The sequence below is a fragment of the Papaver somniferum genome, chromosome 1 (assembly GCF_003573695.1).
Source record: "Papaver somniferum cultivar HN1 chromosome 1, ASM357369v1, whole genome shotgun sequence".
Taxonomy (NCBI): domain Eukaryota; kingdom Viridiplantae; phylum Streptophyta; class Magnoliopsida; order Ranunculales; family Papaveraceae; genus Papaver; species Papaver somniferum.
Genome location: NC_039358.1, coordinates 19,567,601 through 19,593,817, shown reverse-complemented (window position 1 = coordinate 19,593,817; position 26,217 = coordinate 19,567,601). Strand labels below are relative to the sequence as shown.

Below are 26,217 nucleotides of genomic sequence, written 5' to 3'. Positions count from 1 at the left end.
GTTTGTGAACTCCGTCCGGGAACTTAAGTCCGTGAACCCAGTCCGCGAACTTGAGTAGGTTATATCTAAGAACGATGTTTGTGACCTTATTCTTATATAAACTAAGGAATGCAAATTGCAAACCGTGGCTATATAGTTCATGAACCGATTCGAGTGAATCAAATCGTTTTCGCTTCAATTGTGTCTTGTGTAGTTACATAAGATTTCCTTGCAATTGAACAACTCTCTAACTAGTTCTTTTGAGTCACTTGAACTAGTTATGGTGAAGAAGAAGAATATGGTTGATATGAAAGTGATCATATGGCTAACCATTTGGTTGACTATTGTTGAACCAACAAATGTACAAGTTTGGGTACGGTTACACAAGCCTAGAAAGATATTAGCCTGAATCTAATCAGGTTTTCATCTAACGGTGAATATTAAATGCTTTGTTACCAAGCTAACATTGATTGCAAACCCTGATTTGAAAGACTATATAAGGGAGAACTCTAGCAACTGGGAAACCTAATCCCCACACCTTCTGTGTGATACTAGTCGTGCTAAGCTAGAGTCGATTCTCCTTTAACCTTTGGTTTCTTCTTCTAAACCAGGTTAACAACTTAAAGACTTCATTGGGATTGTGAAGCCAAACCGATACTACTTTCTTGTAGTTGTGTAATCTGATCTTGATGTTTCTATCGTACGAGTACAATTGTAATAATTGGCTTGAGATTGATATCTCTGATAGGCAAGATATAAAAGTAATCACAAACACTTTGTCTCATCGTTTGTGATTCCGCAATATCTTTTTTCGCTGCGTCGATTAAGATTATTGTGAGGTGATTGATAATACTAGGATGTTCTTCGGGAATATAAGTCTGGTTTATCAATTGGTTCCTGTTCACCTTGATTTATCAAAAGACTGAACAAAACTCGTAGGTATATTCGTGGGAGACGGATTTATCTATTACCGTAGACTTTTCTGTGTGATACAGATTTGTTTATTAAACTCTTCGACTTTTGGTCGTAGCAACTCTTAGTTGTGGGTGAGATCAGCTAAGGAAATCAAGTACGTAGTATCCTGATGGGATCAGAGATGTAGGAGAATAATTGTACCTTGGATCAATGTGAGATTGATTGGGGTTCAACTACAGTCCAGACCGAAGTTAATTTGGAGTAGGCTAGTGTCTGTAGCGGCTTAATACAGTGTGTGTGTTCAATCTGGTCCCTGGGTTTTTCTGCATTTGCGGTTTCCTCGTTAACAAAATTCTGATTTCTGTGTTATTTCTTTTCCGCATTATATTTTGTTATATAATTGAAATATCACAGGTTGTGCGTTGTTCAATCAATTAGAATATCCGACCTTTTGGTTGTTGATTTAAATTGATTGACACTTGGATATTGGTCTTTGGTACCATCCAAGTTATCTCTCTAGTATTTGATAAAGACTCGCAGATTTCTATTTGCTTGAGCGTATATCAAATTGAGAGATTGAGATATAAACTCTTTGATATAATTTTTATCTAGATTGAGTCTGAATGTCTAGTTGATTCTCTAGAAAGTATATTGGAGTTTTTCCATACAGATTGCTAAGCGAAATATTGGGTGTGGTTGTTTTACCCCCCACTTTTTCATTTTTTATGTAAAAGTATACCCTGTGTATACCTATGACACCAAGAGTATTTCTACAAACATGCGGTTTTAACTTCAAAGCAAAGGAGGTACCTAATACAAACATTCAAGGGAATGTGTAAACATTTAAATCTTTAGTTAAAGATGGAGATCAGTTGAACAAATCATTGTTGCAGTAGATAAGGTGTTACCTGGGTACTGGGCCGGGAACCATAACTCTGCACATGTTGCACCAAAAGTGACCTTACACAAACACAGAATTTGAACACATAATATATGAATTAAACATGTAACTCTAAGAATTTGCAAATTCCTTGGCCTCCTCTTGTAAAAATCAATGAAGGAATCATAAATGTATTTTCAAAACACAACCAAAAAATAAAATAATTCACATATAATATAATAGGGAATAAGGTAAGATAATTTTTATTACCTTCGAAGAGGAAATCAGTTTGAAGGTCTGATCAAAGTGAGGTCTGCAGTACCCAATCCTAAATTACATAGAAAAATTAGGATGTCCTCATTTTACAGACCTTGGGTTTGGGTTCATCCACTTGAATTTGCATTCGGGGGACCAGTTGTCTCTCACATTACCAACCACCTTGGACGTGCTGTTGCACATGCAGACCCTTGGTCGGATCAGTTCCAATAGTTAGTGAAAAGGCGAGGGTACCCAAATATACCTCAAGCTAAAAAATTTCCTTCCTATAAGTCTTTTCTCCGAAAGTGATTATCTATGGACTGATTCGAGATAATACAACTAATCGGTTCACACTTCATGTGATCGTCTATGGATACGAGATCAAGGCAATACAACAACGAAGTATGTTTACTTGATACAAAGGTTCGGACTTAACCAAACACAATAGGATTACTTATCAAGTTAATATGAATTAACGTTTGTGTAATTTACTTTAATTATAATAAAACAATTATAATGCGGAAAATAAAAGTAAATGACACAGCAAGATTTTGTTAACGAGGAAACCGCAAATGCAGAAAAACCCCGGGACCTTGTCCAGAATTGAATACTTTCGGGATTAAGCCGCTATACAAAATAAACCAACTTCGTATAGTTGAGACCAAGCAACTAAACCTATAGTTCACCTAGTTCTGTATGTATTCCCATGCCTCCAGCTTATGAATAAGTCACGTACTTGGAACAATTTATTTGGTTCGCATTCCAAACAGTAAAGGAACAACAAATCTGTTTGGTATCAACTCTCTTCAACCAAGTGATATGAGCCGGACAAAGGCTCTTCTGTTTATCTTAACATAAACTCCTTCGTCAGGTTCTTAGATCTATCTTATGTTTAATTACCCAAAGTAATCATAAGATTTTGCAATCAATACCTTTAATCCCAAGGAACCGTAGTGATGCCGATATACTCAACTATTTTATCCAATCTACCACAAGGATAAACCGATTATAGTGAGATCCTCTTTTTACCAAAACAAGTATTGTGCACGACAAAGATTTATAACCAAGTCAGAAATCTTGTATCTCTTATTTGTCTTTAAATCTTATTAGATCTTCAATAAACACCTGCACACAACTACTTGAATCTCTTGTAATCAATCATACATAACGAAGTCTGTTAACAATGGATTATCACAAGATCGTCTTTAGGACTAACAACAGTCTAAAGATCCCTGTCGAAACTTTGAACTAGTTTGAGTGAATCTTATATCAGAAGAGAAGATTCTCAAGCATAAACAAACTTGGTGCAATCAAAGTTCAACCATCGTTAGTCAATCAAATCAATCGAAAACAAAAGATAAACCGCAATTATCTAGTTTCCCACCAACGGTACTCGTAGAGCTTCTCAATCCCAAGGAAGTCTTTAAATTGAGCGGCCTTAAGAGATTTCGCCTAATTAGGTTACTCTCCTCTCCGAATAGGCGGCTTCACCAGTAACAGTACAACAAAGGAAGTTTACTGTCGCGAAGGATTAGTTTGCTAGAAATACAAACTTCAAGTATTTATAGACAAGGAAGTTTGGACACCAAGGAATTTCCAAAACCGAAAATATTCTCAAGATATTCAATAATTATTTCCATATTCAGTTTTCATAATTCCTGAGAATGCTCTGTACAAAAATATTGATCAAAAATCTCCTTGGAAAATCTTTAACTAGCAAATACACATTACTAATTCTTATTTTCCATATATAATTAAAAACCTTAATTAAAAGATTCTCAACTTATTTAATTTCGATCCTAGGATTTACTTCCTTCTTAGTTGTTAAGGAATATCTTTGAACAATAAAATATACGCATTACTGCATGTGTTCAAAGTGTGTCGACATCCTTACTTTGTAAGTCCTCTTTCATACTTATACACTTGAAACCAATTTACCATGCTTCAAAATAAGTTTAGAATTGGTTCATCTGACTTTCAAGAGCTATGCGATTAATTAAGAACTCTCAATCACAAATCATGGGTTTAACGGTTCTACCATAACAAGTTTTGGTTCTACCTCCATGTGAGTATTGTGCATAGTCACACTAGCTTCCCCAAATTCGGTTGACTAGGTACTAGGATCGGTTCCCCACATATATATGGTATCTAACTCATATGTGTTGCACATGTCCGTAGGATCGGTTCCCCTTTGCCTAAAAACGTGTTGCACATGTCCATAGGATCGGTTCCCCTTTCTGCTATAAACCTTACTGCACCCCAAACAAGGATCGATTCCACTTTGTGATGTGTTGCACCTCTTACTAGGATCGGTTCCCCTTTACCCAATGTTAGGTCTTACAAACTACACAAACTCGATCATACCATCAGGTGATTACTTAAGATCGGTTTCACTAATAAAAGTCATATCAATACAAAAGTCAGACCTCATGTGAATAGTTTTACCAAGAACACAAACAAGTCATGAGCGGTTATACTAATCACACATATTGGTCGTTCATAAGATATGCAATAAAGAAAAATCCCAATAACGCCTGGTGATTTCCTTTTCGATTCACAAATAAAGTTCATGAACTTACTTCCTTAAAACACATGTAAACACATTGTTTCCTAGGATGATATCCTCACCTCATACCCATACATAATCACAATAACATTCAAACGATTATGCCGATGTCTTATCTACAAAGTTTAATGGTTAAGAAATAAACCTCGTATTATATTCGTTAATACTATGTCTATCTAGAGTGTTCATGCTTCGCAGTTTTGTTTTCAATATGCACGACTTGAAAGATACGTTAGGGAATGAAACAGTTCAAGTCAAATATCACTAACCTCAAGGGGAAGGATGATATTATGGTTGTAGCTCCTTACTTCTTCACTTCTTCAAGTCTTCGCAATACTTGTAATGTCTCAAATCCTAATACTTTCAAGCTAACCTATACGAAGTTGACTCTATTACATTTAATCAAGCGACTCTTAAATGAGTTTTGGTTAACTAAAATATGACAACCAAACTTGACATACCAACGCTTGGTGGGTTCAACTGAGCTATACTCTAACAATCTCCCCTTTTGTCAATTTTACAAAACTCTTACAATCATATGGTTAAACAAATTACAAGAATTCATTACACATACGGTTGATTCCCGAACTCAAAAACACACATAACCTGCATACATTCAATCCTTAAAAATGCAACAGTTGTTGACATTATAATAACAAAGCTCATACTCCCGCTAAAGGATATAGGTATATTTCCAATCCTCACGTCTTTGTTATACCAAATCATATGATATGTTACTCCCCCTTAGTCTATGCTTTTCCTCATTCATTAGATAAACGTTCAAGCACCAATGTCCTTCTTCCCTAGTGACACCAATCAATATAAATTGACACCAGCATCACTTGTTTACTCCATATATTTCTCCCCCCTTTTGTCACAAAATGACAAAGAAACGAAAAACTAAAGGACAACACGAAAATGATCTTACAAATCTCAAAATATACTTGCAACCTTTTGAGTCAAGCACGAGGTTCCACACATCATTTTTGATAACCAATATCAAAACCGAAACTACAAAGTAATTATGTTTTGATATGTTATCATGAAAATAATTTCCCGAAACAATTTTTCCCAAATAATTTATCAAACCAAAAATCAACTAAGCATATTAGTTCCTTTGCTAAACCGATTGTACAAATACAATCGCTTCATTCGATAAGACCAAAATAAAGATAACTCTATTTTTCTCATCAGGTTCTAATTATCCATATAACTTAGACCTTTAAGTTTTAAACAAGCCAAATACTAGGTTAGTTAACTAGTATTTCTTGTTAAGGCATTCGATTAGACTTGAATAACCGAAACCTCTACTTTGATAAGTCTAACTAAGATCAGAATTAACTTAGTTTCTCTTATCCGGAATCGAATTGGACTAAACAACTCATCCCGTAAACATATTCTTTTGTCAAGCCATAAAAAATTCATACAAACCAAAACAAATCATCTTGCATAATTATTCACCTCAACCGGAAGCAATTGAAACAATATAAACATTAAAGCACCGCAATTGCACCGTATATTTATAATCCTAAACAATTGATACCACACAACAAAGTAAGATAATAATAGTTTTCTTAACCAGAACCAATTGAATCACACACATATCCATACACACATAATGGAATAAAAAAAAATCAATTGTACCGAAATTTTGTTAAGCAAAATCAAAAGGATATAAGCAATAACATTAGGCTTTTCTTAAATAGGAAAACAATTAACTAACAAGATTGTTACCTCAATTTCGCATCCAACTTCTCCAATATGATCGCATCTTCTTCTTCTTCCAGGGAGAATTGATATCGAAATACCATTATGTTGTCATCCTTATGCAAAACAAAAGAATAACAATAACCAACCTTTACCAGAGAAAGGTTGAAAACCGGTTTTTAACTATTGCAAGCAAAAGTTGAAAACCCATGAAACACATACGCTTTTATGCTATGCCAAACCGATTCAACATACTGTGACTTTTCACATATTGTTTCTATCAGAACCCCTCATGATCCTTTGATAAATCCTACCAACATGGGCTAGAACTTAATCCTGCTAAATCAAAAAGTCACCCAAACCATAAGGGTTCACAACATATTATGAGATCGAATATCAAGGTAATAAAACCGAAATCAAACATCTCATAAACATACATAGCAATAAATAAAGCATTCAGCACAGGCTATGTAAATCAAAAACTATCACAAGAAAAATTATAAATCAAATAACTTTATTCATAATAGACTCAGTACAATCAATGAAAGAAATCAAAAATTGCAGCCTATTTTTCTTAGATTAAGTATTACAACATATAACTTAATCTCTAGTGGTGCTCTTGTTGTTCACTGAGGTTTCTTCAATGTTCAAACTGTTAAAGCATGTCTTAAGAGACTTGTCTGCAACTACTTCTTGTTTTTCAAGATCTTCAATTAGAACCTTAAGTTCAGCAAGAGCTCCTTTTGACCCTTCGATCTTCTCTTTTAATAAATCTTGATGTCGAATAGTCATAACAAGATTGGTTTCTAGTTCTTCAAAACCTTGAATATATTGAGACATACTATCGTACAGAATCCACTTGGTTTTGGTTGGATCTTGCTTATTGTAAGCCAACAGACATGACTCATCTTGTGATCCTTCTGAACTATCAGAATCGTAATCAGACATGATTTTTTATCTATTTCTCTTTTTCCTCTCTATATTGATTCCTTGACAATCTTTAACCTTTTGAGCTTCCTCCTTATTAGCCTTTGAGATACTGCGAGTTATTGGAGGCATGCTCGAATATATAAAAATATAAAGGATTGAACAGGGTATCGGAATACAGGTAAGAAATAGTTTCCCTTTAAGAGGAGACAACTTACGGACTGAAAATAATAGAGGATCCGAAAATATTACAGAAATATATTCTGTTTCATTTGTCCGAACTTCTCAAGACGAAAGGTTTATTAAAATTTGAAAATTCTAACAAAAAATCCAAATTCTGAAGATCATGTTAAACATGAACATTTTTAGAAACCATGGATTCACATCTATCCATAAAGTGTCACAACTTTTCTGATAATCAACTACATAAACCTATGTGCTCCAGTTTTATTGTGCCTCTCCCATGCATGAAAAAGAGCACGAAAGAGGATGAGAGTGCACAAATTTTGATACAACTAAGTTGCATATGAGTAAGCTTTTTCCAGCTTACATTGAATATCAGAAACATAGTTTATGTTTCTCTTAGGGAATTTCTTCCCAAGATATTTTCTCTCAAGACGATGATCTTTTATAGCTCTAGAGATATGATCATGTGGAGAAAACTTACTGATGTGAGAATTTTCAGAGATTGGTATATCTCTCTTAATTATTTTAATGAGATTTTCAAAGGATTTTCTCATTCTAAGGACTTCCTTATGATTCACGTCAGTGTGATTGTCTGAAACAATTATCGGAAATTCCCGATTGTTTCTTTTGGCGGAGATTCTCTCTTTCCCTTTCTTCTGTAATTTTTCATCAAAACAACTGTTTCGATATGAATGCGGAGGAACCTTTTTCCAGAAGTGATTATCAACTCTTTCCTCTGATTCTTTTGAGTTGATCTTATCAGGTAGTGGTATAATCTATCTTTCTACTGAGGAATGGTCTTTCAGTTTTTTAAGACAGGAAACTTCTTTCAATATTTTTACCATAGTATATTGAAGAAGTATAAGTTTCCTGTCAAGTGACTGAAACGTGTATTTCTTAAGATTACTTTCACGTAATCGGTTCAAAGTTTCCTTTGGACAAGATTTCGTTTTATCATCAGTAGACATAGAAGATGGTTTCTTATCCTCTTCGTACTTGATGTAGTTGGGTAAACTACTATCATCTTGATCTGTTTCATACGTGACCAAACCAGTTTTATCACAATCTGTAAAAGTCGAGCAAGGACTTTTAGTTTCCTCAGTATCAGAAGAAATCACAACAAAATCATTCGTCAGAATCATAGGATGTGTCTCTTTTCTTTGAGAAAGAGATTTACCAAGAGCTTATAATTTGACAGTGAGATTTAATTTCTCTTCATCCAGACTATGCAGTTGACTGTCTTTTTCTATGATCTCCTGTTTAAGAAGATTTGTCTTTGTCTTCAATATAAGAACTTTAGAAGACAGAGATTTTATAGGCTTTAGGAGTTTTACCAACTCTTTATCAGCATCTCCTTTTTCATCATAAAAATACATAGATGTTTTCGCAACTCCTGGATCATGAGTTAACGAAGTGGTAACATCATCAACTTTTGAGTATTCATACTCTTGCAAAACATTAACTGAATCAGACATAGATTCAATTCTTATAGTATGGATCGCACCAAACACAGATTGTTAGATCTTTTCGTGTTTGCCTGCTCTGATACCAATTGAAAAGGCGAGGGTACCCAAATATACCTCAATCTAAAACTTTTCCTTCCTGTAAGTCCTTTCTCGGAAAGTGATTGTCTATGGACTGAGTCGAGACAATACAACTAATCGGTTCACACTTCGTGTGATCGTCTATGGATACAGATCGAGACAATACAACAACGAAGTATGTTTACTTGATACAAAGGTTCAGATTTAACCAAACACAATAGGATTTCTTATCAAGTAAATAGGAATTAACGTTTGTGTAATTTACTTTAATTATAGTAAAACAATTATAATGCGTAAAATAAAAGTAAATGACACAACAAGATTTTATGAACGAGGAAACCACAAATGCAGAAAAACTCCGGGACCTTGTCCAGAATTGAAAAATCTCATGATTAAGCCGCTATACAAAATAAACCAACTTCGTATAATTGAGACCAAACAACTAAACCCATAGTTCGCCTAGTTCCGTATGTATTCCCACGCCTCCAACTTATGAATAAGTCATGTACTTGAAACAATTCCTTTGGTTCGTATTCCAAACAGTAAAGGAATAACAAATTTGTTTGGTATGAACTCTCTTCAACCAAGTGATATGAAGCAGACAAAGGCTCTTCTGTTTATCTTAACATAAACTCCTTCGTCAGGTTCTTAGATCTATCTTATGTTCAATTGCCCAAAGTAATCATAAGATTTTGCAATCAATACCTTTAATCCCAAGGAACCGTATTGATGTCGATCTACTCAACTATTCTATCCAATCTACCACAAGGATAAACTGATTATAGTGAGATCCTCTTTTTACCAAAACAAGTATTGTGCACACCAAAGATTTATATAACCAAGTCAGAAATCTTTTATCTCTTCTTTGTCTTCAAATCTTCTTAGATCTTCAATAAACACCTACACACAACTACTTGAATCTCTTGCGATCAATCACACACATAACAGAGTCTATTAACAATGGATTATCACAAGATCGTCTTTAGAACTAAAAACAGTCTAAAGATTGAAAAAGCGGGGGGTATAACAACAGCACCCAATATTTTGCTTAGCAATCTATATGAACTAACTCCGAAATACTTTGCTAGAGAATCAACTAGACAGTCAGACTCAATCTAGATAAAAGTATCTCAAGGAGTTAATATCTCTCTCTTGATTTGATTTTTACTCAAGCTAAAAACAATAGCGAGTCTTTATCAAATACAAGGAATAACTTGGACGGTACCAAAGACCAATGTCCAAGTGTTAATCAATGAAATCAACAACCACAAGGTCGGATCTCTAATCGATTAAACTTCAACGCGCAACCTGTATTATTTCAATTATAAAGATAAACAATATAATGCGGAAAATGAAATAACACAGACACCAGAAATTTTGTTAACGAGGAAACTGCAAATGCAGAAAAAGTAGACTCCCAGCACTCAAAGGTCCGATTCCAAACAGTATATGAAGTAGACTCCCAGCACTTAATTCGTTAAACACTTGAGAGCTAAAAGTACACAGGTTAGTGAATCAAATGCAAAGAGAATTAGGTGTACGGAAGTAGCTAATATCATAGAATTTGTGATCTCTTGTGATCAGTGACCCATTCACAAAGCTAAAAGAAGGTTTCCCTCATCTATAAAAGATGTAATGTACTTGTTAATACTGGTGATGGCATGAATGCATAGTCGTTATTCATCTGGTGTAACATAATTCAATCATCAATGTCAATTTTATGAGCGAATTTGGTACTATTTTACTACTTGTAAGTTAGGGTAAAGGATGCAATACAAAAATGATTACTATAGAGGACTGAATCTGGTGTGAATTGAACACACAACCTTCTAACTTGATGTCAGACGCACTACCATTGTGCCACAGATTTATATTCATTGATGCACCGTTTTGGACCATGAAACTTTGTTCTAGCAGAAATTAAACATGCCAACATAAAATTTTAAAGGCAATCTAGAAAACAAAACGAAATTTTCGACACATGGATTAAAATGAACAAACGAAGGGATTACAATGAACAAATGAAGATTAAATTTGTACCAAAATTTCCGGGTTACGCTATTATAATCCTAAAAGTTCTAAGTTCGATTTTTAGAGTAAAGTAACATACAAAACCAACGAAACCCAAATTACATTACTCACAAATAAGTAGTATTACACCATTAAACATAATAGTCAAAACATGTTAACCTTAAGTCTTCACTACAAAGCCTAGGATTGAGATTTATATCATTATTAACTGGGAACCAATTTGTATCTCTTTATAGCTATGCAGATTACTTAAATCAAAGAGAGAAGAGATTACCTCAAAAAATGAATCAAATCTGATGAGACACCCATTGTCCAAATTAGCCTCTTCACCTACAAAATCAACACAAAAATTAATCATTAAAAAATACATTGAAAGTTGGAAACAACCAAATATGACAAACAAATATTTGTGCATGGTTGTATGCAGATGTATACAGACTCAGTACTGCAAGACTGCTTCAGTGATGAAACACTGAGATATTTAACATTGCTCTTTATACCACTTTTATTGTGTGTTTTCTGCTGCTGCCCAAAGGAATTGCGGGAAAGAATATAACTCGAAACCGATATACTTACCCCTAACAGATGCTCAGGATCTTGATTGATTTTTCCTGTTTACATTAACCTGTCGTCAAACCTAACATCACCTCAGGCCAGACTGTCACCATCCAGAGGGGAGTAAACTCTGAAAACACAAACATGATACTGATTATTATACTTAAACAACAAAAATCCTGCAACACAAAACAAATGAATTATATGAAGCGCCTTGTATAAACCTGTGAAAAATCAGGATTAGTAAAACCCACCCTTCACCACTTCGCGTAGGGATTCCTTTTAATCCTTGTTCAACCACTGGTCCTTGACTAACGCAGTGGTTCTATCACCCGAAGAGGAACATCCATTTATCATTACTCATTGACCAATTTAATATAACTACACAAACATAAATGGATGGTTTCCTTTCTATAGGTAGATGAGGGTGTTCAATTAGTATTATGACAATCGGTAGAAAATTTCAACCAAATGAGCTTTGACGATGTAGTCTACACCTCACATCTGCAAAAATGAATTACCGAAATCAACAGGAAGACCAAGACATAATCCAAGGAGTAACAACTCAATATCCATAATTCCCACAATTGTTGATTCAATAATGGCCAAAAGCCCTTTGATGCAACAAAATGTTTCCATCAACTGCCATAAAATCCTATAATGATATCAAGGCTATGACGTTATTATTTTGTAGATCATTTTCACCATTTCTCATCTTGTTAGTGACATTGCATATTCCGCTCAACGTTATAAAGGATCGATCTACTGAATAATAACATCATCGACCGAATAATATATGTCAGCAAATATATCAAGGGTTTCCTGAGTACATAAATCTAAATAGAAGGGAAAATATTTGCTTTGACATGAGAGAAGGTATTTTGTAACTGGACAGTGCTAACCATATGAAATTCTGCACCTCAACCAAATCCACAATCTTGCGTAAGTCTGGGTGGGGCACAAAGAGAGAGACTTAACTATATGATTAGGTAAATACATGAGCAACAAATCTTATGCTTACTTTCGGGGAATGCTGGAGATATGGTACACCTTTATCAGAAACTTTAGTCCAGTAATTTTCCCCACTGACAATTTTTCCTGCAAATAATTACCACAACATCTTAGTACTAAACCTACATTAATTTTTAAAGACACTAAAAAACTAAGATCGTAGAATACCTTCAGTATGGAGGAATGATCGTCCAAGCTATGCATATTTGTGACTTGACAAACTGAATCAGCAAAAAATAAAACATTGTGAGGAATGTCTATTCCTATTTTGGTTGGATTACTAATGAAACCCATTTCAGAGGTGGATTTTGCTAACCTAACTGGCTAACTCGGAGTATGCAAAAATGGAGTTTTTTCACTCAGGAATTTTTTTTTAGTCCCAGTCCAGTCATCGTGGAACCTATAGTTGTCATTATATAGTTTCATTAACAATAAGAATCAAAATAAGGGAGAACTGAAACAAAACAAAATTAAAAAAAAAATCCTAGAAAGCTACGTCTGGTAATGATTCTATGTAATTCTGGAAATTTTGAAATTGAGCAATTATATTAACGATCCGGTATCGTGCACACAATCATATACATGCACATCAATCTATAAGTTAATATAATTGAAGACGAAAGCCTACACAGATTCATTATTCATGATGAAAGAGTGATATGCTTGCACCGACATTGTATATTGATGGGCAGTAATCATCCATTTTCTCCCCCTTGAAACTTACAGGTATTAGCGTGAATGGAACTTGGACCTCCAGTACCCGGTAATGCTCGTCCATTGACCCTGTCATCTTGGAGTGTTTTCCCGTGGACAAATGCAAGAACGTCTCTAGGAAATTAATCAGGCGATGCAATCACTATCCCTTTCTAGAGTAGCGTCAATTGCATCAAAGCCCCTTGTCTTTCCTCCTACAATAGACAATCATCAAAGGTTAAATCAAGTTCAGTTGTTGCACGTGTATATCAAATGATTATACCTTTAACTTCTAGAGTCTTATTTCCTCTAAATAATAGTTTTCATCGTTCATCCATTTCCAAGATGATAATGTAGAATTTTTCACCTGAAAGCAATGTTCTTACCTCATTTGTGAGTGCTTTAGTTTAGGTTTATAATCTTCCATGTCATCTGCTGAGAAGACGAAAGCCTACACAGATTCATTATTCATGATGAAAGAGTGATATGCTTGCACCGACATTGTATATTGATGCGCAGTAATCATCCATTTTCTCCCCCTTGAAACTTACGGGTATTAGCGTGAATGGGAACTTGGACCTCCAGTACCCGATAATGCTCGTCCATTGACCATGTCATCTTGGAGTGTTTTCCCGTGGAAAAATGCAAGAATGTCTCTAGGAAATTAATCAGGCGATGCAATCACTATCCCTTTCTAGAGTAGCGTCAATTGCATCAAATCCCTTTGTCTTTCCTCCTATAATAGACCATCATCAAAGGTTAAATCAAGTTCAATTGTTGCACTGTATATCAAATGAGTATACCTTTAACTTCTAGAGTCCTATTTCCTCTAAATAATAGTTTTCATCGTTCATCCATTTCCAAGCTGACAATGTAGAATTTTCACTTGAAAGCAATGTTCTTACCTCATTTGTGAGTGCATTAGTTTAGGTTTATAATCTGCCATGTCATCTGCTGAGAATCTAACACCAACTGTTGGAACAATCTGCACAGAGAAAGTTTAAATTTTTTTTGAGTTTAACCTGTGATTTGGAATTAGAAGGCTCAGTCTTGCAATGAATATGAGTATTTACATTAATGAATAAACAGTGCAACCTCCTAATGCATGTCTACGTTTTAGGTTAAAATCAATATAATTTTTGTGAATACAATACTAACTAAAGGAAGAATCTGCAGAGGGGCCAGAATCAAGGTTATTTGCACTATTTTCACTCAAACCTACCAATTACATGAAACTCATATGAAAAAGATAAACCACACACTCAAATTAAGCTTAACCCACAAACCCAAATCTAATTAAAATACTAAATTATACGTAAATCTAATTCAGTTTGTGGTCTCTTATTACACAATAGTGATCATCGTCCTATAATTTGAAGAGATTCTTATAAGAACCGTTACTGGCTGAGAGTACTACCAAAAACCCCTAGAAATTGACAAATCCAGAAAACCCTACTCTGCCCAAACCTAAAATCCTAAATTTTGACAATCTTACATATCTTATATGTTGTCTTGTAACGCAACAATAAAGGAATTTCTTGTGAAACGGATTGCAATCTGATAATGCATACTAATTGAACGTAATTGAACCACCTGATTGGGTACTGTATAAACATTCAGTCTTCAATGATTTCTCATAGTATGTTCCTGTAGGTTACCCACCCTTCATCCTATAAAACAAAACTAATAAAAAAAAATATTAGCAATAACCACAGAAAACTAATAAGGGAGAAAATACGATTGAAATCAATATTAATTGGAAATCAATATCGTAAAACTAAATGATAAATCAATGTTTAAACCAATAAGTTGGAGCTAAAAACCCTAGAAATTGATAAACCTATAAAACAATAACTCTGCCCAAACCTAATATCATAAATTGCAGAAATCTCAATAATCGATAAATCAGAGTTTGCTACAATGGATTTCGACATCGATACCTTTTCAATTTGAGGATTTTAACCTCGAAAATTCAGAATCCCAATTACCAATTTCTCAAATTATACCACCAAACTAATTTAGAGATCAAGATAGTCGATGACTTCATGCAATCCAACTTGATTTGATATTAGCAAAAGAAAGGGTTATAAAAGAAAGCCCGATAGCTGCTCCTCCAATAGTATTGATGGTTGTAACAACTTATTTCAAGCAAAGAACCATCAACCCATGCGGTGAATAAGATAAACAATCAAATCTGAGAACTGAGAGCAAAGTAAGAGAAAAACTGAACTCAACTTATTTCTTCTGGATTTAGTGTTTGTTGACCCGCATCCCACTCCATAACATTACTGAAATTTCCTGACCGTCCAAGTCATAGCTCGATCTGAATGATCCGAACCGCCAGATCAGGGTCCCTGTCAAATCCTGTCCGTCTAATGACCCTCAAATCTCAGAGTCAATTACCATTTTTTTTATTACAGAGATACAACAATATAAATACCCCTATCATTTAAATACCTTATCCATTAAAAAATAGATTACCTTAATACCCTCACTTATAATATTATTTTCCATTAAAAATATATTTTTCTATTATTTCACATCCACCAGCAGCACCATTTCACCACCACCAACAACACCGTCGCCACCACCACTCCACCACCACCACCACTCCGCCACACCACCACTTACTAAATACAACCACCAATAATATTCCACCACCGCCACACACCACCACCATTGTTGTTGTTGCCGCCACCACCACCGCCGCCGCCGCCATCAATATTAGGTGTCAACAACTGAAGTTGATCCAAAAAATCAAAAGTTCAAAAATATTTGTCAAATTTGGTTGTTGATTCCATTTTTCTATTGTTGATAAACAAACATTGGTTGTTGACTCCCTAAACTAAGGTCAATTTCTATTGTTGATACACAAATATTTGTTATTGACTCCTTACACTAAGATCAATTTCTATTGTTGATACACAAATATTGGTTGTTGATTCCATTTTTCCATTGTTGATACACAAACATTGGTTGTTGACTCCCTAAACTAAGGTCAATTTCTATTGTTGATACACAAATATTTGTTGTTGACTCCTTACACTAAGATCAATTTCTATTGTTGATACACAAATATTAGTTGTTGATTCTATTTTTCTATTGTTGATACACAAACATTGGTTGTTGACTCCCTAAACTAAGGTCAATTTCTATTGTTGATACACAAATATTTGGTGTTGACTCCTTACACTAAGATCAATTTCTATTGTTGATTCACAAATATTGGTTGTTGATTCCATTTTTCTATTGTTGATACAAAAACATTGGTTGTTGACTCCCTAAAATAAGGTCAATTTCTATTGTTAATACACAAATATTTGGTGTTGACTCCTTACACTAAGATCAATTTCTATTGTTGATACACAAATATTTGTTGTTGACTCCTCACCACCACCACAATCACCACCATAACCACTATAACAACTTCCACTACCACCAGTACAACACCAAATAAACACAATACACCTAAACCATTACCAGTAAACAATTGAAACACAATCAAAATCACAAGATCATTGACATCAATACTAGTGCAATCAAATCTTTAAATCAAATGTACATTGAAAACAGATTCAGTCATTACCGTCAATAGTTGATGGAGTAGTTTTCAGCAACTTGTCGTCCAACCTCACCACCACCACCACCACCAGCAGCGTACAACATTTCCAATATCACAAACAACCAGAATCATCATTATCTTCATTACCAAATTTAATTCATCATTCCAACCAGAACCAACACAATCTCCATCATCAAAATTCATTGTTCTAACCTCACCAGCATCACCAACACCACCAGCACACAGAATTTCCACCAACACCACAATAACCATAACCACCACTATCTTCAAGACTGATTTTATTTCATCATTCGAACCTGAACCAACACAATGTTGATGGCTGATTTTATCTACATACTACCACCACCAGCAGAAACTCAAACTAGAGAAAGAAGATAATCAATTGATAGATTGAAATACATACCTCCTTCATCGCCGTCGCCACCACTATCATTGTAGATATGGTATCTTCCTTCACCACCACCACCATCACCACCATCATCTTCTTCTAATAAAACACAGATTTGATATCCTCCTTCACCACCGCCACGACCTCCACCTCTATTATTATCGTCATCAACAACAACTGACGCAATGTTTCCAGATCTGAAACTAGAATCAATTCTTCAGGTAGACTATTCTTATCGATTTCGTAATGAAACGGTGGTGATAGCAGTGGTGGTGGCGATGGCTGAAAGAGAAATCTTCTTTCTTCGTTTCATGAATCCTAAGCGCAAAAAGATCGATCTCTCTTCTTCACCAGTCGTCGCCACATGAGATAGCAGTGGTGGTGGCGATGACTGAAAGATAATTTTCAGATTTGAATTTGTTTTTTTTTATATTTGTTTCCACTGTATTCTCTATTCGTAGTGGTGGTATGTGGTAATGGTGGTGGTGGTGATGGCACTGGTGTTGGTGTTGGTTGTGATGGCGACGAAGATGGTGGTGGTAGAAATGAAGACGGTGGTGGAGAGTTTAGATTTAGATTTCTCTCTTCTCTGAATGTTCGAAGGGACGGGCTTCACAAATAAAAAAGGAAGTTTAAAGGAGGAAGGGCATATGCGGAAAGAAGAAAAATGTTGATGGACCCCTGATGGGCCTGTAGTTGGAGGGGGTATTTTTATTGTCTCATGAGGGTATTTGTGAAGCCCGTTAGAATTGAGGGCATTTACATAATTCCCATTTCTTTTTTTTATAAACAAAATATAATTGATTTCAGTTTATTTTTCATTCCCTTTTATATCAAATTTTATTTTATTTCCAAAACCTAATTTCACAAGGATTTCCTTATTGGGCCCGGCCCGTGAATCCTAAACCGACCAAGGTCCCGTCATCAAATCAGCGGTTCTACACCAATTTATGCTCATTAGGTGATGCTCTATCATGCCACGGGGATCTTCGTTCAAGCCGTGGTTCGCTCGCGCAATCAAAAATCGGTAACATCTTATCTTACGACTAAGTTCAATTACTTGTTTCGTTCTGGAAAATTACCATTCAGTGCTGACTGAGGAACATGACTGTCCCTCACTAACCAGGGGACTTAATGTAGATGGTGAATTTTCGACAAGGGCTAAAATCGTGAAACCATAATTGTATGTGCTCCTGATCCAGCAATCAGATGAGTATTGAGGCTCATGTCTTTTATCGAAAGCATGAAAGCTCATGTCACGAGAATCTCTGACTGAGAATACTGTCTCTCAGAGTATATGTAGATTTGTGGTTTCTCAGCTGAGGCAACGTCATATCTCATGAATACTGAGCAATTTCAGTAATTACTTATATATAGAATCTAAAGATTGGACGGTTCCTAGACAGCTTGCCTGTTACTATAGAGCAATAATGTCTTCAGGATGTAACAATGTTTTCCCTGACTATATAAAAGAAATATGACGCTTCAATAAGCTCATATCACTCAAATCCTGAATAACTAATGCTCCTAGACGATCGTACTAGTATAGAGCCATCAATTAATTATTCCTAAATCATTAGATTCATTAACTGAATCCTTGGAAAATATTCTATATTTTTCATAATATTTCGTTACTTCAATTCATGGTTCTTCCCAGCAGAATTCCATGGGTTAGTAATAAATATTCGACACACGGGCATCTGAGCACTATCGAGTAAGCTCCGACCAAAATGGTGCAAGTGTACTCAGCAATAATGCACTAACGAGCACCTGAATGCACGAACGAGCATTCCAAAATACGAAGGAACGATGAACCTATGCAAAAGAGGAACAAAATAATAAATAATAAAATATTAATCAAGGCGCTGGGGGATTGGGTCCACCGGCCGGCCGGTCGCTCCATGGCCAGTCCCACGCCCAATTTTATATTTTATCATATTTTCATTATTTTTCTTGATCTCATGAAAATCCCTTCATTTGAACAAATATCCTTTGTTTTAAGGAAACTCCTCAGTTTCATGGTGTTTCCTTCGCATCAAGGAAATAATATAAAATTGGGAAAGATGTCGTGGGACCGTGTCTACTAACCGGCCGGCTATGCCCTAGTCGTGGCCGGTCCCACACCTCAGGATTCCTCATTATTTTATTATTATTTCCCTCATCTCATGAAAACTCCTTAATTTCATGACATTTCCTTCAAGTTATGAAAAATAATATAAAATTAGGAAAACTCGTGGGACCAGGCCCTAGCCGGCCGGTCATGCCCTAGCTAGTCCCACAAGCCCCTTATTTTATTATTATTATTTTTATGTTTCCTTCATCCCATGAAATTCCTTGATTTCATGATGTTTCCTTCAAATCATGAAATAATACATAAAATTAGGGAAAACTCACGGGACCGGACCCCAGCCGGCCGACCATGCCCAAGCCGGTCCCACACGCCCTTATTTTATTATTATTAATATTATTTGATTCCTTCATCTCATGGAAACTCCTTCACTTCAAGGAAACTCCTTGATTTCAACAAAACTCCTTGGTTTCAACAAACTCCCTTGATTTCATGATATTTCCCTAAAATCATAAAAAATAATATAAAATTAGGAAAAGTGCCATGGGATCGGGCTCTTTGGACGGCCGGCCATGCCTTGGCCATAGACGGTCCCACACTTCATGATTCCTTCATTTTATTATTATTTTTCCTTCATCTCATGAAGTTTTCCTCAGTTTCAACAAAATTCCTAATTTCATCATATTTTCTCAAATGATTGGTCAAACACACATCAGAAAATATCAAAATTCTCAGAACTGAGACACGGACACTTCGGCGATGCGAGCATATTATCTTGACCGACCAAGGTTGGCTATTTGGCTTGCAAGAGGCCGGTCCCACATACTTTCATCATTTGAACTAATTTGTTCACATTAGGTTCAAATGCTTCCAAACAATTTTGGAATTTCATAAAACGATCGTCAGTCGATCGCGTGACCAACCAGGGCCGGTTTTCGTGACCCTTTGGATGGTCCTTCATCTCTTCATAATTTATTAGGTTTTATCACCTAAGGTTCATACGAGCATTGTTTGAATAAATGATTAAACCAGCATTTAATCATCTTTTCACCAACTGGTCTTCAAGAGACATTGGTATTTTGTTCACTCGAGCATTTGGGCGCTACATGGTCGATCCATCATCCCATGTATCCGGTCCCTCCTTCACTCCATGGTTGATTTTCAATAAATCATCAATTGATCAAAATTAGGGTTTCGAATCCAAAGCTCTGCAAAAACATAATTCTGAGCAGATTCAAACACTAATAATTTTACGACGATCCCATGATCAACATTTTATTAATTATACTCAGTTCAGTTGCCAGTATCTTAAAACAATATTTTATTTGGTCATGCTTTCAACAATTCATCAAACGAACAACACTTGCTCAAATGAGCAATATTTTCTCAGACTAAGGAATATTGGTTTAACTATCAATATTCAACAATCCATGAGAAACATTATCTCACCTTAATTATCAAAATTTATTATACTTCTATCTCAACAGACACGTTCAATTCATGTGTCCCATAACATTTGTTCGACTCAGCAATACAAGGACTCATCGTCCCATGAAGTCAGCAACTGACTAACTAAATACACGTCTGCCTTGCAGACTCCACAATCACGAGACACCAATCGTGTTACATGGGGGGATATTAACTAGGGTTTTGGTCTGGCGGTCTACGGCACGTGTGTTCATACACACGATGAGAATGTGAGCAAGTCGTGCAATTAGTTGAAGGAGTTGACAAATTAGTGGGTAGAAAATCAACCAAGTCTCCGTACGATGAGCAACTGGTTTTAACACGATTTCCACTTCCCCACTCTTTGACTCCAGCAACTGTCACACTTCATGGGATCAAGGTGTTTACAATTCTAGCAATATAAATAAGTATCTGAATCATGATTGAAGGGAAGACAATCTCACGTCGAACAGACAACAAGAGATTAACAACTCAACATCTGAGCAATTACTCTCAACAGAGCAAATTCAATCATTCAGAACTTATCTTATTTCAGAACACACAATACACCTACAATCTTAGATCACCATTGATCTCACATATTTCTCAGCCTTCCCTTCTACAGATCGACCCATCCTCTCTTGTGGCCGAATTTACTCTGGAACGACCATTGTCTTGGTTTAGGCCGGAGTACTACAGATTGATATCTCGAATTCAAAGCACTCCCTTCTTGCAGTGCATCTGTGTGAGGTTTGACAGTTTGCTCGGTTTAAGGAGTTTCCTCCGCACGGTCGTCTCCTCAATTCCGTAAAAACCAGCAACTTGTTTTCCCCCATCTACAATCGGTTAGCTTAGAGAAAATTAAAAAAAATTTATGGTCTCTTCCCTTTTATATTAAATTTATTTACAAAACCTAATAAAACATGGATTTCCTCTTTTGGGCTTGGGCCTGCAAACGCCGAACCGACCAAATCTGGATTTTCGACTGACCAAATCAACAGTGCTTCATCTTTCTGTGCTCACAGAATCACACTCTATCATACTATCAGGGTCCTTATCTATGCATTTGCTCGTACATGATACCATTGGAGAAAATCGAGGATTCTGAAAATACCTTTATGCGAGCGAGTTCAACTGCGTATCTCGTCGACTGGAAAATCACCATCTAATGTTTACTGCGGAACATGAGCATGACTGTCCCTCACTAAGCAGGGGACTTAATGTTGATGGTGGATTTTCGACAAAGGTCAAAATCGTAAAATCATGATACAACATGTTTCTGACCCGACTTCAGGAACACATGTGACGATTCGTGTTTTACTAGATCTCTGACTGAGTGAACATTCCTCTCAGAGCCACGATGAATATGTTTCTCAAAAGGCATCCACTAGCTGAGCATTCTATGTCGTGCATTTCATCATAACCTCCATGTAGAATAACATGGTTGGGCGGTCCTCCTACATAATTGTTTGTTGAGAGGGCTTAACGCCTTCAGGACGTCGGTGACACTCATTGTTCCCTGCCTACATAGAGAGACCCACCTATACAAAGAAGAATGATTGGGCGATCCTCCTACATAATTGTTTGTTGATATGGCTTAACGCCTTCAGGACGTAGGTGACGCTGACTGTTCCCTGACTATGTAAAGAGACCGTGTATAGATTCGGGCGGCTCTGCTACATAATTGTTTGTTGAGGGGTATAAACGCCTTCAGGACGTCGACGTTGCACGTTATTCCCTGACTATGCACCTTTCAGAACGAGTATGATGCTTCAACTATCTCATATCTCGATTCTACAATAGATTAATTCTACCGTGACATTCGCCACTGAATTCCTAGAAAATAATCAATTTTATCCCATTACTCTGATTTCATGATCGAATCCATAGATGATCTCATGGAATGGTAATAGATAATCACATTACTCCGATTTCATGATCGAATCCACGGCTGATCTCATGGAATGGTAATAGATAATTTTATTATTCCGATTCTATGGTCGAATCCACGATCCTGTGGGATGGTAATGCGCATTTTATTATTCTGAATCCATGATCGAATCCACGACTGATATTATGGATTGATAATAAATAACTACTCACCTCTATTACTCAGTTTCATGAATTATTCTCCACTGAATTTCATGAATTAATAATAAATACTCAACAACCGGGCATCTGGACTATCACTGAGTAAGCCCCATAAAATGGTGCAAGTGTACTCAACAGTGATGCACGAACGAGCACCCAAATGCACGAACGAGCATTCAAAAATATGGACAAATGAGGAATCCTACACAAAACAGGAGAGAGAAAATAATATAAAAATAATAAAGAGGCGCCTAGGGACCGGGACCACCGGCCTTCCGATCATGCCACCATGGCCGGTCACCCACGCCTCTTCCTTTTATTTTTTGTTATTTTCTTATTTTCACGAACTCATGAAAACTCCTTCATTCGAGCAACTTTCCTTTATTTGAGCAAAACTCACGGTTTTTCCATATTTTCATGGTTTCATGAGAAATAGTAATAAAATAGGGAAAAGTGTTGCGGGATCAGGAAACCTAGTCGGCCGGCCATGCCCTAGTCGTGCTGGTCCTACACCTTACAATCCCTAGTCTTTCATAATTATTATTTCCCTCATCTCATGAAACTCCTCCGTTTAAGCAAAAATTCATGGTTTCTTCATATTTTCTCAAATATTGCTCAAACCATGAAAAAGCCAAAAACTCAAATGGTCACATGACCGACTAGGCTACTCACACCAAAAATTAAAATATCATTATTTTAATATTTTCCAAATTTTGATCAAACGAGCAAAGTCCTACTTGCTCATTCGAGCGAAATCAAGAATTTCAGTCAAAGATCGAACTCTTCTGAAAATCCGAGATATTGCTCAAACGCACACCAGAAAATACCGAACTCTCAGGACTGAGACACAGACATTATGGTGACCCGAGCATGCTTCCTTGACCAACCAAGGCCTTACCTAAGGCTTGCAAGGAGCCGGTCCCACACATTCTTATAATTTTGACCTAATTTGCTCGATTGCTCATATTGGGTCCAAACTCTTTCCAACCAACTTGGAATTTGCTCAAACGACCATCAACTGGTCCCACGACCACCAAGGGCTGGTTTCATGCCCTCTTGGTCGGTCCCTCACTTCTCCATAAATTAGGTTTTATTACCTAATGCTCAGACGAGCACTATTTTAATAAATGATGAAACTGGCATTTAATCATCATTCTTTCACCAACTGGTCAACTCAGAACCCTGGTGCACGCTCACTCTAGAAATTGGGAACCACATGGTCATCCATTATCCCATGTGGTCGATCCCTCCCTCACTCATGACCTATTTTCAGCAATTCATCAATTGACGAACAATTGATCAAAAATTAGGGTTTCGAACAAACGCTCCACAAATCATCATTCTGAGCAAGTTCAAACACTAATCAACATTCAGATTAATTATATAATATCTGGTAGTCTGCCAATATTTTAATTAATATTTTATTGGGTCACGTTACCAATAAATAATTCGTCGAATTGAGCAATACTTGCTTAGTTGCTCGAATATTGATCCAACTATCAATATTCGGTATTTATCAGTAATTCTTCGAATTGAGCAATATTTTCTCAGTTGCTTGAATATTGATCCAACTATCAATATTCAGTAATTCATCAAATCGATGCTCAGTTGCTCGAATTTACAATATTTTCTCAGACGAGCAATATCTAAGAACTGCACGTCTAACATGTTCAATCCATGAATCATTGAGCATTCATCAATCATGCTCAATTCAAAAAAACCTAGACTCGTTGTCTAATCAGTCAACAACTGACTAATTAAATACACGTCTGTCTGGCAGACTCCACGATTTGTGAGATATCAATCACGTCACATAAGGGGATATCAATTAAGGTTTTGGTCTGGCGGCCTACGGCACGTGGATTCATCCACGATAAGAAATGAGTAAGTCGTGCAAACAGTTGAAGGATTTAGCAAAGTACTGGGTGGACGGTTAACCAAGTCTCCGCACTACCTGAAACTGGTTTCACCACGATCTCCTACTTTCTCACTCTTTCACTCAAGAAACCGTCACACTTACAGGGATCAATGTGTTCATTATTCTGGCAATATAAATAAGTCCAAAATCGAGGAAAAAAGATAACATTCGTCTGCGCAACAACTCAATTGAAACTTATTCACAAAACTCAACACTCAACAATTCATCAATCTTGAAGAAACCCATCACACATACATAATCCATGATTATCATTGATCCCACACAATTCTCAACTTCCTTCCTACAGATCAATACATCTCTCTCTTTGTGACCGAATTGACTTTGGAACGACCATTGACTTGATTTAGGCTGGATCCCTACAGATTGATCTCTCGAATTCAAATACTCCCTTTGTAGTGCATCTGTGTGAGGTTAATCGGTTTGCTCGGTTGAGGAGTCTCGTCCGCACGCTCGTCTCTCCACTTCCCTAAAAACTAGCAAATCGTTTTTCCCCACCTACACTAATTAACTTCGGACTGGACTGTAGTTGAACCCTAATCAATCTCATACTGATTTAAGGTATAGTTGCGCTCCTTACGTCTCTGATCCTAGAAGGATACTACCCACTTGATTCCCTTAGTTGATCTCACCCATAACCAAGAGTTGCTACGACCCAAAGTCGAAGACTTGATAGACAAATCTGTCTCACACAGAAAAATCTATAGGATTAAATAAATCTGTCTTCCCCAGAAATACCCAATAGTTTTTGTTTTGTCTTTTGATAAATCAAGGTGAACAGGAACCAACTGATAACCCGGACTTATATTCCCGAAGAACAGCCTAGAACTATCAATCACCTCACAATAATCTTAATCGACTAGCGAAAGAAGATATTGTGGAATCACAAACGACGAGACGAAGTGTTTGTGATTACTTTTTTTATCTTGTCTATCGGAGATATAAAATCTCGAGTCAATTATTTCAATTGTACTCAATATGATATAAACAACAAGATCATATCACGCAACTACAAAGATAATAGTTGGGTCTGGCCTCACAATCCCAATGAAGTCTTCAAGTCGTTAACCTACAGGGTCCCGAGAAGAAACCTAAGGTTAAAGAAGATCGACTCTAGTTATGCAACTAGTAACACACATGAGGTGCGGGTGAAAAGGCGAGGGTACCCAAATATACCTCAAGCTAAAAAATTTCCTACCTATAAGTCCTTTCTCCGAAAGTGATTGTCTATGGACTGAGTCGAGAGAATGCAACTAATCGGTTCACACTTCGTGTGATCGTCTATGGATACGAGATCAAGACAATACAACAACGAAGTATGTTTACTTGATAAAAAAGTTTGGACTTAACCAAACACAATAAGATTGCTTATCAATTCATGATGACGTTTCAATCTTGAAAATAGCTTTGATGACGATAGTCGTGAATAACGATTATTATAATATTATAGAAG

General features: G+C 36.2%; 1 protein-coding gene and 2 long non-coding RNA genes across 4 annotated transcripts; all 3 read right to left on the bottom strand.

Annotated features, from left to right (window-relative positions):
* Positions 1–11,205: 11,205 nt before the first annotated feature.
* Positions 11,206–11,893, bottom strand: LOC113326488. 2 transcript variants are annotated; one of them, XR_003348378.1, is made up of 3 exons: positions 11,773–11,893; positions 11,570–11,678; positions 11,206–11,323 (listed from the first exon to the last, which is right to left on the bottom strand). It is a non-coding gene; the product is annotated as an uncharacterized LOC113326488 (long non-coding RNA). The 2 variants fall into 2 exon arrangements; XR_003348377.1 differs by having other exon boundaries at positions 11,803–11,893.
* Positions 11,894–13,310: 1,417 nt separating this feature from the next.
* Positions 13,311–14,872, bottom strand: LOC113326482. Its single transcript, XR_003348376.1, has 3 exons — positions 14,846–14,872; positions 14,158–14,237; positions 13,311–13,467 (listed from the first exon to the last, which is right to left on the bottom strand). It is a non-coding gene; the product is annotated as an uncharacterized LOC113326482 (long non-coding RNA).
* Positions 14,873–15,882: 1,010 nt separating this feature from the next.
* Positions 15,883–17,997, bottom strand: LOC113357057 (RNA-binding protein cabeza-like). Its single transcript, XM_026600349.1, has 4 exons — positions 17,987–17,997; positions 17,239–17,420; positions 16,962–17,131; positions 15,883–15,990 (listed from the first exon to the last, which is right to left on the bottom strand). Exons 1-4 carry the CDS (start codon positions 17,995–17,997, stop codon positions 15,883–15,885), a joined length of 471 nt encoding a protein of 156 aa, XP_026456134.1.
* Positions 17,998–26,217: the final 8,220 nt, after the last annotated feature.

Excerpts from the sequence above, each read along its gene's own strand:
- LOC113357057 (XM_026600349.1), bottom strand. Across the intron at positions 17,132-17,238 it reads TGGCGACGGCGATGAAGGAG|GTTCGAATGATGAAATAAAA; the intron begins GTATGTATTTCA and ends GTGTTGGTTCAG. Across the intron at positions 15,991-16,961 it reads GGAATGATGAATTAAATTTG|TTGTTGACACCTAATATTGA; the intron begins GTAATGAAGATA and ends GATCAACTTCAG.